Source organism: Scardinius erythrophthalmus (genome assembly GCF_964197995.2).
Source record: "Scardinius erythrophthalmus genome assembly, contig: HAP1_SCAFFOLD_378, whole genome shotgun sequence".
Lineage (NCBI taxonomy): Eukaryota > Metazoa > Chordata > Actinopteri > Cypriniformes > Leuciscidae > Scardinius > Scardinius erythrophthalmus.
The window spans coordinates 31,722-50,145 of record NW_028296235.1 but is presented as its reverse complement, the minus strand read 5'-3'; the positions used below and the strand labels follow the sequence as shown (position 1 = coordinate 50,145).

General features: G+C 37.0%; 1 protein-coding gene across 1 annotated transcript; it reads left to right on the top strand.

The window, feature by feature from the left end:
* Positions 1 to 38: 38 nt before the first annotated feature.
* On the top strand, positions 39 to 18,163 carry LOC308686531 (histone-lysine N-methyltransferase NSD3-like; the record flags this gene model as incomplete). Its single annotated transcript, XM_081394965.1, has 19 exons — positions 39 to 638; positions 1,875 to 1,992; positions 2,094 to 2,185; positions 2,809 to 2,854; positions 2,989 to 3,119; positions 3,317 to 3,442; positions 4,491 to 4,617; positions 4,814 to 5,011; positions 5,115 to 5,294; positions 7,546 to 7,695; positions 9,898 to 10,054; positions 10,831 to 11,033; positions 11,167 to 11,279; positions 11,616 to 11,885; positions 12,996 to 13,112; positions 13,193 to 13,334; positions 13,415 to 13,521; positions 13,738 to 13,942; positions 15,142 to 18,163. Coding segments are annotated over 19 exons (3,372 nt in total), but the record flags the coding sequence as incomplete, so codon positions are not given.
* Positions 18,164 to 18,424: the final 261 nt, after the last annotated feature.

Here is an 18,424-nt window from a genome sequence, read left to right as displayed (position 1 = left end):
CTGAGTGCTCATTCTGTGGTTTATTTATTTTATAGTTGCTGAAGCCTCAGTCACAGAAGGAGCGTGCCCAGTGGCAAGTGGGTGTGGGTCACGCTGAAGCCGCACTGCAGATGACACGAGAAGAACGCAACGAGACCTACACCTTCATCTACATCGACAAGGAACCAGGTGCTGCTGGTGCTGCTGCTGCTGCTGCTGCTGCTGAAACTGAAACTGAAACTGTGACCTCACCTAGAGCAACAGGTAAAAACCGGCCTGAACGCAAGCAAAGACGCTCTAAAGGCAGTGCCGGAGCCAAAGAGGAGCCTGTGCCTCGTCGGCAGCAGCCGCGGAGGCAGTGCAGCATCAATAGTAGTGGGGAACCAACATCTCCCAATCAGGGAGAGGATGATATGGACCAAGAGCAACCCCGTAGCCCACCAAAACCAGATCCCCACCCACAGGAACCCTCCCCACCCCCAGTCAGGACACCTTGGAGGACCGCTGCAGCCCGCAAGCTCCTCCCGCTCTCCATTACCATGAAGAAACTCAACGTGGAGATCATAAAGTGCGACTGGCAACTCCCAAAGCAAAAGGTGGACTTACCTAAGACGACAGAGAGTGAGGAGAGGCCCAGCGATCAGGTTCAGTCACCTGAGGTAAGAATGGAAAAAATGCTCGTGAACATGAGGAAGTCTGCTACAGTAATTATTTTATGCCACCATCAATCACTGTCATGTTAGTTTCATAAAGAAAAATGCAAATCAAATGTCGAAACTTAATTTAAAAAATGTGTAATTAAATAGCTACAATTTCTTCGGTCTGAACAATAGTTCCCCACAAGTTACTACCACTATGCAATAAAGTAAAAATATGAAATGTCTTATGAAATGTATGTTCGGTCACACTTTAGTTTAGGGTCCAATTCCCACTACTAACTAACTATTAACTACGACTTTTGCCTCAAACTTCTAATTTCTGCTTATTATTTTTTATTTATTTATTTTTATTTTAGTTGTTAAGTTTAGGTATTGGGAAGGATAAGGGGTGTAGAATATGGTCATGCAGAATAATTTATTAATATGTGCATTAGAAGTATTGGAGAATTGGACCCTAAACTAAAGTGTTACCGTATGTTTTTTCACATGTAATATTACATTTTTCAACAGCAAATGTGTTGTTACTGTTAACTAAAACTAAAACAAATAAAAAAAAAATGTTAATCAAAATTAAGCTAAAATAAAAAAAAATATTAGATTAAAATCTTTGACTTAATAAACTCAGAGAAATAGATATGAACTAACTGAAATAAAATACATTGAAATGAAAATAAAGCTTGCTAAATAGAAATACAAAAAAAAACTAATCATCAGCACAACAAAATTTAACTAAAATGACAATGAAATCTGAAAATATAAAAACAAAAGGGAACAGAAAATATTAAAAATACTATAGTAAAATGGATACTAAAATAACACTGGCTATTTGCATAATAACTAGTGCAACTTAGTATACTAATTTTATAAGTTTGTTATTATGTTGGTTTTGCATGTATGTTTTTACACCCACATTTGCCAATATTAGCTAGCTTGCCCATCTGACTCATTTAAGCCAGGGTATACTAACTAGATGATAACTTTTAATAAACGTCACCAAATTTGCTTTGAAGCATTACTCATCCAGTATAATGTATTAAGTTTGTTTAAAATGTTGTTAATGTACATGCAAAGCTATTATAGCCTACAATTTAGTTAATTACTAAGCTGCAACTAGCGAAACCAAAATTATGGCTGTGTGCTCACTCTTCATGCATGCTGCTTAAGAAGAAATTGCACCTTTTCTGACAAGCAGTCGTTGGTAGATAAAAAAAAAAATCTCAACCTCTTCCACAATAGGGCTCCAGTGATAAAGCAGAAGCAGAGACGTGTTCCAGTGAAGAGGAGCGAGCTGCGTCTCCCTCAGGCTGGAGTGACCAGGAGAGCGCTGAGCACGCTTCAGCAGAGCAGTCCACAGGTATTTATGAGACACACAAACTCCCTTTGACAGAGATATTCAGATGTCCTTTGCGGTATAAGTCTGATCTACGAAAACATCCTCTGTGTGTGTGATGCCAGAGAGAAAGCAGCAGCGCCGGTCAGTGCGAAGCCGTTCCGAGTCGGAGAAGAGTGTGGAACCAGTGCCAAAAAAGAAAGTGAAGAAAGAACAGGTAGAGCGCATACATTTGTACTATTAAATTATTTAAAAGTGATGAATCCAACAAACCCGCTGCATTTATTTGTTTTCACCACCTACGTAGTTTCACTAAAGGAATGATTCAAATCAGATGACGATGCAAACCTGTTATTTATATATTTATAATGATCTATTATATGTTTTTGGAGAACGTTATTCCTCGTCTTATGGGCAAGTTCTGAATGCTCAAGAATACAGCAGACTACTACAGTCTGACTGACATATTGTACAGCATTACTCCACCACTACAATCCAGACACTTGAATCGGCTCTTAAAATAATGAAAGAATTTTGTACTATGTTATTACTGATGCCATGACTGAAAGAAAATGTACAAAAAACATCACTTTTAAAGAGAATTTAATTTTTGCTACATTATTGCATCTGGTAAACAGCCCTGACTTTTGTTAAAAGGCAATCTGTAATTGGCTAAACTTGCAAAAAAAGGTGCTGTTTGGGCTAAAAAGATGCACAATTAAATGAAATGCATAGATAGCACCTGGTCATAATACGAGCAGAAAAGTGACATGATGGTTAGTGAATTAAAGGGGAAATCTTATAACAAACATGCCTTTTTATGTTTTTTTTATTCTGCAGGCTGAAACAGCACCTCAGATGGATTTCAGAACAGGGTCGCAAAAAGGTACTTGACACTGCAAGACGAATTTTACATTTAAGTTTTTCTAAATTGTTTTCTTAGATGTAGTGTTTTAAATGGTCAGCCTATAAATTCATTTATATCAATACCCCCCTACTAACATTCCTTCAATCCTGTAGGTGCCAGCGAGATCTCAGACTCGTGTAAACCACTGAAGAAACGCAGCAGAGCGTCTACTGATGTGGAGATGGCCAGCTCACTGTACAGAGATACTTCTGATTCTGACTCCAGAGGCCTCAATGACCCACAGGTCAGACTAGACTCAAAAATACAGTCACAGTACTAGCGGGATCTGTTGATTGACACCTGAGTGATACTGTTCTTCTTGGGTTACACAATTGTTATGACGAATTTGTTCATTTGAATGTTTAGCATGTTTTGTAGCCAAATGACATATGGGCTCTGGCTTTAAAGTCACATTTTTGCATCCATTTGCATCCCTGGTAGACCGGATTTGGGAAGCGATCGGACAGTCCTGCTACACTAGACGCTGACGGATCTGATGCGCAGTCCGTGGACTCCAGCCTGTCCCGTCAGGGAGGAAATTCCTCAAAAAAGGACACAGTCTGCCATGTGAGCACTATAAACACTTTTTATATAACATTATATATAAGAGACAATATACTGTTCAAAAGTTTGGGGTCGGCTTTAAAGGGATAGTTCACTTTGAAATTAAATTTTGGTATGTTTTTGCTTACCTCAAGGGCATCCAAGATGTAGGTGTCTTTGTTTCCGCAGTAGTTTCAATTTTGATATTTTAAGGTCAAACCGTTCTTGTCTGTCAGTCATTTAATGCAGGTATATGGTCACGGTCTCAAAGAGCATTCACAGAGTCCAAATTAAAACAATTCCCCATCGTCCAAATTAAACAATTCCCCATCGTAAGTGCACATTGATGGCCTAAGACACGAAACGAGTGGTTTGTGTGAGAAAACGAACAGTATTTATATCGTTTTTACCTCTTATACACAGCCACGTCCAAGTGATCTGAGGGCGCTCGCGCATCCTGGTGTGTGACGTGTACGCAGACTGGTGCATAGATTTATACACTAGTTGTCGCCTTGTCTACAGCAGTTCATTGGAACGAATGTCTTTAATGCGACATCTAGTGTATATATCTATGCACCAGTCTGCGCACACGTCACACAGCAGGATGCGCTCGCGCCCTCAGATCACTTGGACGTGGCTGTGTATAAGAGGTAAAAACGATATAAATACTGTTCGTTTTCTCACACAAACCACTCGTTTCGTGTCTTAGGCCATCATTGTGTACTTACGCCAAGTTTTAGATCTAAACTCAGAATTGCAAGGGAAACGTCAGAATTGTGAAATACAAACTCTGAATTACAAAAAAATAAAGTTGAGCAATATAATTTACTTAAAGTTTAAAGACTTTATTTTGAAATTGTTAAATTGAACAATTATGATTTTTTAGTAATAGTTTAAAACTATTACTAAAAAATCATAATTGTTCAATTTAACAATTTCAAAATAAAGTCTTTAAACTTTAAGTAAATTTTACAAGCTTTCATAGAAATGTAAAATAGTAGATCAGATTTTGTATGACTCTTTCAGGTGTAATAAGAATCTGTTGTTGCGGTTCTTCTGTGCGATCTCACAGGTGTGTGAAACATTCGGGGATTCTTTGGTGAGCTGTGAGGGAGACTGTAACAGGCTGTTTCATCCAGAGTGTATGGGATCTAACAGTGGAACAGAGGGTGAACTACTGTGTCCAGAGTGTAAGACAGGTGAGCAATACAACCCACCAATAACGTTGAAAAAAAATAAGATCTCTATAGCAATGCAATATCTTAATGTGAATAGATTCAAAAAGGTCATTATTATGTCATGCATTTAATTTTTTCTGAGAATTAGAATTTTGAATTGAAGTGTTTTTGAATAATTTGCGGAGTCTAATCTGTTTGTCGCCGTCACTTTCTCCAGGTTCCCACCCTTGTTTCTCCTGCAACGACATGGAGGGTGAGGTTAAGCGGTGTTCGGTGAACGGTTGTGGCCGTTTTTACCACGATACCTGTGCCCGCAAGTTCACTGGCACCACCACGGATACTAGAGGCCTCCGCTGCCCTCAGCACAGCTGTGCCACATGCTGTCTCGACAGAGACCTTCACAAAGCTTGCAAAGGTACACCACAGATATATTGAACTTATTCATTGTATTTTACAGAAGCATTTTTCTGAAACATAGAGACACATCGGCCAGCCTCAGTTTATCTTTTTTCTTTTAGGCCGTATGATGCGATGTATCCGCTGTCCGGTGGCGTATCACACAGGAGACGGCTGTGTGGCGGCTGGCAGTGTGTTGATAACACCCCACATCATCATATGTAGCAACCACTCCAGTTCCAGGAAGAACGGACACTTTTCCTCACCTGTAAACGTAGGCTGGTGTTTCATCTGTGCTCGAGGTACGTTTAGCCTGACATTCTCCAGTCCTTGCATAATAGCTAATGTCAGAATTACTGAGATGATTAGATTTGTGTGTTCATTGTATCACACTTTAAATGACATTTAAATGAGTTCTTGTCAAAATGTGCACTTAGTGAATGCAACACTTTTTAACAGTCTTCACACCACATTAGAATTTAAATGTTCTCTGGTGTCATGCTTTGCAGTGTTCAATGTTCCTTCTCTTTAAGAGTAGGACACTAATGTGACCTCTGGCCTTCTCTCTTGTCATCTAATCCTTTACTGTTAGATGTACTGTGTGTTCGTGATCCATCAGATCATGTTTGTTTCCTACTAATTAGTAACATTTTAATTGTCTGTGATTCTTCTGGGGAAGGACTGAGATTGAATTCAAATTTTAATATCTAATTTTGAACTTTTAAAATGAAAAGAAAAAAAATCATCATTAATAATTTAAGACATTCCAGTGAGCAATTAATGAGCATCTTTTAATTTATTCGTTTTGTAAATGGTAAAATTGTAAAAATCTCCCACTTTCGGAAGGTTATTTCTTAAATAACTGTGTGTGTGTAAATGTAGAAATTAAATGTTTAATATCAGACCTAAAGTTATATCTAGTTTAATTTAATAAAAAAATCCATTTTAAATGAATTGGTAATATTGAGTGATACCAAATATGTTAATATCTCTAAGTTAATGTCAATGAGTGTGTTCAATAAAGAATCTTACAGCAGTTGTTTAATACGTCAATAATATGCCTAGACCTAAACCCCCCCAAAATAATCAAGATTTTCATGCGTAAATGGGTATTTTTAATGCACTGATTTTGGATAGTTGCACATGTAAATGCACTCAGCGTTGGTTTCTTAGAATATACACATCAGTGAAAATCACTGATTGCATCTTCAAGTTTTGAAATGATCAGATTCAGACACCTTCCCACTTTTGTAGAAGATATCTAACACTCTAATTTCTCCAGGAACTAATTGGTAATGCTAAACTGAATTTGTCTTTGTTGGCATGGGAGCAGCTGCATGTCATTTGATCTTTAAAACCAATATTTGTCATTATACAACCTAATCATTAAATGAGTTAAATCTGTCATTTACTCACCCTCATGTTGTTCCAAACTCGTTTCACTTTATTTCTGAAATGCAAAAAGAAGAATGTTTTGGTTGTTGTTTTATTCCCCCATGCACTTGCAATTGAGGACTGAAGTTTAAGGTCAAATAAGAATCAATAGTACCATAAACATATCATGAAAGTAGTCTCTATGGCCATGCTTGCACAGCAACAAAATGCAGTCGTCAGTTCTGTATTTAAGTCTTTAATACGGTTACTTTCACACACAATTCAGTTATTTATGGGAGTAACTAGGTCATTCTGAGCGAACTCACACCTGTAAATTTCAGGACTCACAACTAGGCTTGCTGTGTTACACACTTGGCTCCGCCCCCACTCTCATTTTGCTTTTTTGATAAAATATAAAAACCATTTGGTTCAGTTGGACAAGGAACTCAACAATTATAAACTGAAAGCATCTGCTCCATACAGCATGAGCTGCAGAGTCGCAACAGGAGTCAGATTTCTCTTATCATGTGATGAGAATAATGAGAGATGACTGGCAGAATGATGGCGGAGGATTTGGTGCGCAACAGATCCTGATCATCGTTGACATATCTTATCTTGTAGCCTAAAATGTGCGGTCAGTACCGGCGTTCCCTATACACAGAGGACATGTTATCGCAAATTTGAAAGCTAAAGTATAAAGCGAATGCACATTCAAAAGCAATTTCAATAACCCGCATATTGATATCGGCTCCTTGATGCCCACAAATTAGGCTATGTTATAACTAACAGTTTGAATGTAGCCTATGTTGCCTAAGTCTGCTGAAGCCATATCTGTGCGAAACACACTGAAATTTAAGTTTTTATTCACTTGAAAGATAGGTTTGGAGCAAATTGAGGATGGATAAATGACTAAATTCACATATTTGAATGAATTGTTCATTTGGCTAGCATTAAAAGCAGAAAACTGCAAGAAAGAATTGTTTTTCCAGAACAAATTATATCCAGCTAATCCCTAAAGCTCCCACTCTAACACTGCAGTATTCCTCTTTAGACTCTCCTTTTTTGTGTTCTCTTTTCAGGACTACTTATTTAATCACGTGTCTTTTTTTTCCTAATGTGTGTTTTCTGGAATCATGGGTAGTTTCATTACTCATGACTTTTCCTGTTTGTCTCGTGTAGGGCTTTTAGTGCACGACCATACTGACACCATATTAAGTTCATATACCTTTAAGTCGCACTACCTTCTGACTGAGTCAAATCGTGCTGAGTTGATGAAATTACCTATGATTCCTTCTTCTTCGTCAGCTACCAAAAAGAATATTGGGAAAGGTAAAATCATGTTTTCTTGGTTTATGTAGTTTGCCATCTGTATGCTTTCACAGCTGTCTTATTGCTACTTTTTATTTATTTGTTTATTTTTTGGGGCCATTTTATTGCTCTTTATTTTACACCATCACGCTGCTTCTAATGCACATAGTGGGCTTGAAATAACACGCAGCAACAAATATCTTCAATTTTCATAGCTCTTTACTTTAAAATCAGATAGCAGCCTTTTAAATTAATTTGGATTAACAATTTTTCGGATAGAAGGCACCGTAAGTCAAATCTTTGTCTACCTATAAATGCTTCTAACAGATTTCTGGGAATTTAACTAGGTTATGATATGTCATGTAATTCATGTTATTCTGAGTCCGTAACACAGTTCGGCTTAGCATTAATTGCTTGGCTTGTTTTGCTTGAGCAAAATTATACCCTACCTCCCTTTGAACATAAACATATTTTGGATGGTAATTTTAATAGAGCCAACAGCAGGGTCCCGGAAGTAAAAAATCCCATTCATTTTGTCCATAGAGAAATCGATTTTTTAAAGATAACTTCTACATCTTAAGCTCCAGTGTTGCTTCTGTTAAAGCTAGTCAGTGAGATATCAGTTTGACTTGACATTAAAAAATAAATAAAAAATTTACTCACCCTGGTGTTGTTTTAATGCATTATGCCTTTTTTTCTTTTTCGGACCACAAATTAAAACATTTAAAAAAAAATTGTCTTGCTTGCGCCCGCCCAGTGAATGGTGACCAGCATCAAGCTTTTAAAAGAAGATGCAAAAGTATCACAAAATGGTCGTGCAACACGTGTCGTATATCCCTCATGTTCTAGTGGTGTAAGATAGGGTTTGCGAAAAAACAAACTGAAATTTTAATGTATTATTTAACGAAATACTTACCTTGGCTGTTGGTTGTCTGTGCACGGCGTGCGTTCGTTCGTAGACTCCATTAGCGCCGCAGTTCACTCTGAAAAAGCACACTGAGAAATCTAGATGAATAAAAGTGTGACATGAATTACAACGCCTGGAAATCACAAAAAAAGGTATCTGTGTACTTTCTTCCCTGAGTTGAATATCTCTGGGCTGGAACTCTTTGTCTGATGAGAGTCAGAATGACAGATGTGAACATAACTTATTGTTGCGACAAACACAACAGATGAGAAGAAAGTACATGGATTGTATTTCATGTTGCATTTTTCTTAGTCTTGCTTTCTCACAATCTCAAAACGTCTCATGAACGCACACATTGGACAGCCGTGCACAGAAGACCAACGGCCAAGGTTAGGATTTTCGTTAAATACATAAATCCTATCGTATACCACTCATCTCTTTTTAAAAGCTTTATGCTGGTCTCTATTCTATACTTTTTCTTTTTAATTATCCTTTTGTGGTGCAAAAAAGGGCATACTGCATTAGAACAACACCAGGGTGAGTAATGTAAATGTAAAATGTATAGTTTTTGTGCTTTTAATTAGTTTATGTATATTGTACATTGTACATTTGTGATGATTCATGGGATGAGTTGTTCATTCCCTCATAAATTAAATTCTAAATCATTTTTTTGCTTAAATGAATATGATGTTGTGATTCATTTAAAGCTGGTTGGCTTGGTTCAGTAAGGTTCAGAACAAGAATTTTTTTTCAAATCCCTCTGGAGAAAATGAATCGGAAGAACACTCCCGGAACCAAAGCGGCTGGAAAAGTGGGCGCTCACTGATGCGCTCCTTCCTTTGCTGTCCATCAGCCCTATTTTTCTTGTCAGTCAAACCAAGCATTTTAAATGACACCATCCAAAATACATGCTCTGTGTCTACTGGTGTACTGCAGGTGATGTTAATGCGGACAATCAGTCAGTGTGCATCACGGCATGTTTCCCATAGTTCCCCCCCTATGATCATTCACTATTGGCTGCTTATTTAATCACCTGGCACAAAATTAACAATGGTGAAAGGTGTTAGTCATCAAACCCTGTCTTCTGAGCCTGTCAAATTGAACTTCAAATTGGCATTTAGAATCTAAACGTATACGTTGAAGCACTTCAGAGGCGTATGTTGATCTCAGAGGAAATATAACTGTCTGATTCTGACATGCTCATGGATGAGGTTTGTGGAATACCGCCTTATTGGGAATGGACAAGCATGTGGTGATACTGTGGGCCCGTTTATTCGATTCTGTGTTTATGTGCGTGTGTGTGCTTGTCAAAAAAGGAGGAAGACTGTTGTGTTGTGAGGCCTGTCCCGCCTCATTTCACCCCGAGTGCTTGAACATGGAGATGCCGGAGGGGACGTGGCTGTGTGGGGAATGCAGAGCGGGAAAGAAGCCTCACTATAAGCAGATAGTCTGGGTCAAGCTGGGCAACTACAGGTACGTCCGTTCAACTGTTGAAAGTCTCATAGTCTCCTACATTGTATTTTACTAAACTTAAGGCATGTTCGTGGCACAAAAATATATATTTTTTAAATTGCACCAAAGATATTCAAACAAAATGTGATGCAGAATAATCTAGAATATAGTAAATGCATGATATTTCTATAATAAATTAATAATAACTAAATGTATGATTTTGTTTAAAAAAGTATATTTTTTAAAGAATATATTAAAAATGTAATGCATAAAAAAATCTGCCTCTAAAGCAATTTCTGACTTTGGTTCACGATTTTATTTTTAAAATTTTGTTTTTAAAATTTAGAATTTATGTGAATAGGTCCATAAAAATGGCTTGATGATAACCGTTTTCTTTTTAAACAGTACCTATCTTTTAAAATAACTTTTTGTGTCATAGCTGTGATATTGCTATTGCAGAGGCAAATAGCACAGGCTCTACAGGTGCATCTCAGAAAATTTGATTGAAAAACAATTTTTCATCAATTATTTAAAAAAGTGAAAATTCTATATATTTTAGACTCGTACCACATAAACTAAACCGCCACCGCTTTGATAATCTAAAAAAAAAAAAAAAAAAGGCTGGAAATATTTCACTTTGTTTAATGTATCTAGAATATATGAAAGTTTCACTTTTTTAGTTAAATTATGAAAAACATGAGTCATCAGCATTTTTGTTTTGTCTATAATGTCTAAATTTCAACTGTGTGACCAGTGAATAAGTTGTAGACTTAATGTTGATGTTGAACCATGTGTAGGTGGTGGCCCGCTGAGATATGCAACCCTCGCCTGGTTCCCTCCAACATCCAGAGCCTCAAGCATGACATTGGCGACTTTCCAGTCTTTTTCTTTGGATCACATGACTATTACTGGATAAACCAGGGCAGAGTTTTCCCATATGTTGAGAGTGATAAGAACTTTGCTGAGGGGCAGGTTGGCATCAATAAGACATTTAAAAAAGGTGAGATACTAGACCATTTCAGTGGAGTTTTATAATTCTTTTATATTAATTAGCCATATGTTGCATGTAAAGGTGATGACTTGAATAAATGTCAAGCTAAATTGACCTCTAAATGTTTTTTTTGTGTGTAAAGCACTTGAGGAGGCAGGAAAAAGGTTCCAAGAACTAAAAGCACAGCGAGAAACCAAGGAGGCCCTCGAACAGGAGCGCAACTCTCGCAGACCCCCACCGTACAAACTTATCAAGGTACAGGATCTAGTTCAAATCCTGTCTATGCAAAAATGTGTTGCTCCATTTGAAAAGCTTGCAATGTCTTTCAGTAGATGCTAGTGATATCACAATATAAATATTTTGGCTTGTAAAGTGTTACCGTTTGCTCTATAAGAAATATTGTATTTTATTTTTATGTATAATCTCTAATAATCTGACACATTTCTACTGGCAAATGGTACCATAATACGGCCCGTCCGTTTTGTATACACCTTTCATATTAATTACTCTAAAATGCGACTGTACAAAAAAAGCAATATCATATTAAAACAAACTAAAGTTCTGTATTCTTGTCCTTGTTTCTTACCTCAGTCCAATAAGCCAGTTGGGAAGGTGCAGTTGCACGTCGCTGACCTCTCAGAGATCCCACGTTGCAACTGCAAACACTCAGATGAACGTCCGTGCAGCCAGGACTCTCAATGCTTGAACCGCATGCTGCAGTACGAGTGCCACCCGCAAGTCTGTCCCGCTGGTGACCACTGCCACAACCAGTGCTTCTCCAAACGCCTCTATCCCGACACTGAGGTCATTAAGACCAGCGGCCGAGGGTGGGGCCTAAAGACCAAGCAGGACCTCAAGAAGGTGAGAGTCTAATAGCACTAATGGCCTGGATCTTTAATTCAGAAAAGTTATAAGCTCAAAGCTGAAACGTCTGGGAAATAAATAAAATCTTAAGTGTTGTAAATATTTCTAGGTATGCTCCAGGGTTATTATAAACCAAAACTTTTAAAATATTTGTGTTAATTGAAATAAAGTTAAAATAAAATGTTAGATAAATAAAAAGTTAAAAAAATTGCATTGACAACTAGCTAAAATATAAAAAATTCTGTCATTTACTCACCCTCAAGTTGTTCCAAACCTGTGTGAATTTCCAAACAGTTGATGGGCCCCATTGACTTCCATAGTATATATTTTAAGTCAGTGGGGTCCGTCAACTGTTTGGTTACCGAATTTTTTTGTGTATTTTTTTAACTTTTGTGTTCAATTGAAGAAAGATTCATACAGGTTTGGAACAATTTGAGGGTGAGTAAATTATGACTTAAATTATGACTAAATTATGAATTATTTTAGGGTGAACTATCCCTTTAAGTTTAAGTTGAACCACTAAAATTATTAACTGGAAAGAAATTGAATTTAATAATAATAATATTTAAAAAATAATAGTAATAAATAATTACAAAAACATAAAACAAAGTTACTAATAATTGAACAAGTTCAAATGAAAACTAAAAAAATTATTAAAATATTAATAAATAGTACTATAGTAATAAATAATTAGTAATAGTATGTAAAAATACTAAAATAACTGTTTTGCTCAGCTCAAAAATATTTAATAGGTCAGAAATTGCTGTTGGTGAGAGTAGTATCTATAGTTTTTTTTTTTTTTTAAGTAAATGTAAGAAGAATACTCTATATGTATGTATTTATTTATTTTAGAGATGGTGGCCTGCTTTTCATAACTAAAAAAAGCTACATGAAAAAATAAACAAATTGCAATTTTATTTATACTTCTTTCACAGCCCAATATCTTGAAATATCACATTATTATTATGAATTATTTTTGTGTCTAATAAATTAAATAAATAGATGTAATTTAATTTATGTAGAACAATTAATTTAGGTATTCTTACTTTTGTGGAATACCTAAAATAATCAGTGTGAAATATTTAAACTTCATTATGTGTCATTTAGGGGGATTTCGTCATGGAGTATGTCGGGGAACTGATTGACTCAGAGGAGTGCAAGCAACGAATACGAAATGCTAATGAGAATCATGTGACCAACTTTTACATGCTGACCCTCACAAAGGTACCACATGTCCACTTTGTGCATGTCACATTATAACGTCATCTCAGCTGTATTAAAGTCAGCCCTCCTGTGTTTCTCAGGATCGTGTGATTGATGCTGGACCCAAAGGGAATTTGTCACGCTTTATGAACCACAGCTGCAGTCCCAACTGTGAGACTCAGAAGTGGACCGTGAACGGAGATGTGCGGATAGGACTCTTCACTTTGTGTGATATCGCTGCTGGTAAGAAATACAAAGTATTTTCTTTGAAAAAGTGACAAAATGTTTGTTTAGAAGCTAATTGACAATTATATTTTCTTCAGACACAGAATTGACCTTCAATTACAACCTGGACTGTCTGGGTAACGGGAGGACATCGTGCCACTGCGGGGCCGAGAACTGCAGTGGTTTTCTTGGAGTCAAGCCCAAGGTAAAGCCTAATTGAATTAGTCAGGAACACATGCAGTGCTTACCCACGATTTCCTGTTGCACCATTGACAATTCTCTGAAGTTTCCAATAGCTGAGGTGTATTTGCGCTTTAACTCTAGTTTGATGTTTGTTTTTCTCTTGGTTCCTTGTCCTTTTCTTTTTCCATTATCATCATCATCATGATGTCCGTCTTAAACCTTGTTTCACTTCCTGTAGAGTGCAGTGGTTATGGAGAGGGAAGAGAAGGTGCGCAATGCTAAACTCAAGCCCAAGAAGCGCAAACTGAAGACGGAGAGCAAACAGACCCATGAGTATTACTGCTACTGCTGTGGAGAGGGAGGAGAGCTGGTCATGTGTGACAAAAAAGATTGCCCGAAGGCCTACCATCTCCTCTGCCTCAACCTGACTAAACCTCCATACGGTACGTGCTGTCCGTCACTTCAGCTCTTCTTGTCGACTGTGAGAATTTCACAGTAATGCTTCCTGAGGTGAACAATGCTGCCACATTCTGGATGGACTCTTGTTACATTTAGATTTCCATACCATTAATGTCTAAAATAGTAATGCTGTAGACATAGATTAGCTTGCATGTGTGTTTGATTAGGGTTGGAGCTAAAGTCTGCAGGACTGTGGACTGAATTCGCCCATACCTGATCTAGATCAATTTCAACCAGGGGGGCGGAGCCCACTAGGGGGCCTCAGCAAACTTCTGGGGGGGGGGCATACAATTATTTAAATGTAGTTATGTTATAATTAATGCTAAAAATGTACAACATTAAATTGACATCATTTTTTTGAGTTTAACTATTTTTATTACAACAATTGCAAGAGGTACATATCAGCTAAGATTTTTTAATAATGAAAACATTTTGGAGAATAAAAATTTAAAAAGTCAAGATAATACAACTGTCCTGATGTCATAAAAAATGGGGGATCTCACGAAAAGCATGAAATTATTAAATAAAAGAAAAAAAAATTGTTTAATAATATTATTTCTTAGGACAAAATGTGTATTTTTAACAAAACATATTTTATATGTGAAATTTGTAACATTTATTTATCAAATATATTTTCTTCATTTTGACCAAAACCAATCTGCAGGGGTAAAAAACAAAACCAGAAATGATATCATAAAGCGGACCCCTGGCCTGCAGACCTTCATGATCGTGTCAAGGCCAATAAGTCTCTGAAAATTGCTGTTAATTTGACTTTTTATGACAAACAAGATTAGTTCAGGTTGTAAAATGTCATGTGGTGTGACTCCCCAATTTATAACTTTATTTATGAATTAATAATTCATGATATTTGTAAAAAAAAAATTATATATATATATATATATATATATATATATATATATATATATATATATATATATATATATATATATATATATATATATATATATATATATATAACCACTATTTGCATAGGCAAATGCTTGAGAATCTATTATTGGATTATTATGTTTCCAGCATTTTTGGCAACAGTTCTTCTAACCCTAATTGATGTAGAGACATTTCAATCAGAAGGAGATGTTGCCGATATTAATCTATTAAATAGAAAAGGAATTGACAGTACTTTCCTGTTGTGCGATTGATGTGTTTCTTCTGTCTTTCTCAGGGCGATGGGAATGCCCCTGGCATCAGTGCAGCGTGTGCCAGCGCGCCGCCGCCTCCTTCTGCCACTTCTGCCCCGCCTCCTTCTGCCGAGAGCATGAGAGAGGACAGCTGGCAGTGTCTGCCCTGGACAACCGGCCCTGCTGCTCCAACCACGACCCCCAGAGACCCTTAGGGCCTCAGGCTAACACTAGCCAGCTCGCTGTAAAGAAGGAACTGATGGAACCCGGAGAGGAAGGGGACGACGGCAACGAGGAGGAAGAGGACGACGACGAGGGGGGAGAGGGAGAGTGAATGGGCCAAAGCACCAAGAAAACGTTGAAAGCCACTTCAAAGTACATGAAAGTTCAAACTACAGTAGATACATGCAGCTAGCTGGTCCACTTTTCATTAAAAGCAAGTGGACTTGACAAACTGGTTTGATTCATTCCAAATCTACAGCAGCTGATATGAATTTTTCGAACATATCACAATTTACGGCCTCATGTCAAATTCATACGGGCTTATATAACAATATAAGCGACTCACTTCTGGTTTTATAAGCAAAAGCTCACAGCTAATTCTCACTGTTTTTTCAGACGTGCTCCGTTTCGGCAAAAAAACACACTCGGTTTAAGCGACGCCTTTCAGCGGCAAAGTCAGTTTCCACATCTATGGTACTTTAAAAACACGCTATAAACACTTTAAACCAAGAACTTTATTTATGTACCTCATGTAAATAGCAAAGACTGTTGTAATATGTGTCGGGCGCAACCATTCGCCCCCCCCTCCAGTAGGATTTCACTACATGTCTGAATATGAGCCTGTCGTGATAACATCAAGAAAAAAGAAAAGGAAAAAAAAAAGATCGATTCAAAAGACATACGAGGTTTGTTCAACTGCCCCCCCCCCCCCCATTCCAGTGAGTTTGTGATTTGTAAGATATATAATCATTAATATATTTATGTCGATGTTTACATCCATTCACAATGTACAGTATTATTCATCTGTATTAGTCAATTTGATATCACTAATCGTGTTGTTGTATATGTGCCCTTTTTGTCAGCAAAATGACATAATTGCTTGGCCGGTACTGTATTGCCCTCATCTTTCGGGTCCATTGAGTAAAAATTCAGAGTTATAAGTGTTAGAAATAACTATCGGTCACCCGAGAAGATCAGTTCCGACGTGTCCAAACGGTAATGTTTGATGGTGTAGTGTTAAGCCACATATACTCCAACACTGCCATGTGTCTTAAACAGATATTTACCATTGTGAGTATTGAACAGGTGCCAGTGTGTAATATCAAATACGAGGAACCCATATGTTTCCGAGCAGCGCTAGTTGTGAGACTGTGAGTACAATCTTTAAATAATGTGATTTTTGTTTTGTTTTTCTCAATTTTTTTATTTTTTTTATTTACATTTGTTTCAGAGTGTAAATATAATCAGACTTACTGTTTTTTTATTTTCGATCGTATTTCACGCCTCGTATATCGCTGTACTCGTTTCAAAGGTATCAAACCGTACCTTAACCGCACACTTTGGTTTATCTTCTTTAGCATCGTCCTTCGATTGCGTTCGGTTGTAACGACACGCACTTCTTTGCTAAAAACCGAACCGTGGGATGTAGTGGGAGGGCTGTACGGTTTACGGCAGAGTGTAGCATATTCCTCTCTGTGACTTGTTCTTGATGTGAATCTACTTAACTCAATAGCTTTGATGCCTGTGCTGTAAAGTGGAACTGTTACTCTCTTGTCACTGGTAGCTGTGCAGTCGTGCTGTGCCACAGTTTGCACGGATGAAGACTCGACGACTCGACGGCTTCGGCACATGGGCTTTGTATACTTACTCGTTAGTCATTTCACATGAACGCTTTTATAGACCACAGTACAAGTATTATACGTGATGGCACCACCAGTATGTTTGTCACTTTATGGAAAGGAGGGAAAGCGCTGCAAGTTTCATTTTACTTGAATCGTGTCCATTTTGCCTTTTGTTCATTTCTGTATTTATTGTTTTTCGGTCTCGAAATGGAGCGTTGTTGGTGGATATCTGTACTGGATCCTTGCATCCGACGGCAAATTTAAGGAATTCTGACGATTTGACTGCCAAACTGAGATTTGTATGTTTATGAAAATAATGTGTGCTCTTACTTGCATCTGCGTCTTCGAAACATGGAAGGCATTTTGAGTCTCTTTTGCTTGTTTATGTTCTGATATGCGATATTTTTATAGTTTACATTTATTTTTATATAGCTTACTTTTATTTTTTAGAATTCATAGGCACTTTTGTTCCTGAAAATACCAATATTTGCCCTTATGTTTATTATTAAAAATATCAAGAAAATGCAGTTGGCGGGATGCAAAGCACATGTTTGTTTTGCCTGGTCATTGTTGGTACTATTTTTACTCATTTTAATTTTCTTTATATGGCCTTTTTATTTTATTTTTACATGTTTAATCGGATACGGATGATCACTAGAATATTTCGACAGTTTGTTTTTTTCCAGCGACATTTGTTGTTTATGCAGTGGTTCAAAAACTGATCTGACTGTAGGTGATTTGTTGCTATATCGACTTTGCCGCATCAAATGTTAAAAGTGTATTACCTCCATTGATTCCAGTGTTTGGTGTCAGTGCACTGTACTTTGTGTACTTTTTTTTTATGTGTATTTGAAGGTGTCATTATCATTTTGTGCTATCCGAGCATGTTCTTTGTGTTGGTTAACTAAATTTACTAAAGGTGGTGTCCTACCAGCTTACACTTTGATTTCTGTGTACTGATTTCACATTCCTGTTTACTAATTCTTGCTACTGAGTTACAGAGTTTGTGTAAAGTTAAGTGTTCTTGTAATATTTTTCACCATGCGCATTGAATCACATTACACACTCCAACTGAATAAAACGTATCCTAAATGATATGGCTTGGGTAGAATGTATGTCCTCTCCAAGTTTTCTAATGATGTAGAGATTTCTTTGGCTATGTTATGTAGCCTATGTCATTGCATTGTGTAAGAGAATGATGCTTGATCAATTGTACATAGTAGAAAGCGAAAAAAAAGAAGAAAAAAAAACACAACTTCATTGTCATTATATTGTAGTGTCATAAGAATGCTTGTAATATTGCTTCTGAATGTTTGTGAACGTAGAAACATTTTGTACATTTCTTTTCTTGTATTTTATTTGACCAACTTTTGAGATGTATTTCTTCAGAATTCATAATTTATTCTGAGAGTACTTTAAGCGACATTCCACAGATTTAAACGTTTTCAGACTTGCCTGGTTTGACTTCAATAAACTGTAATGA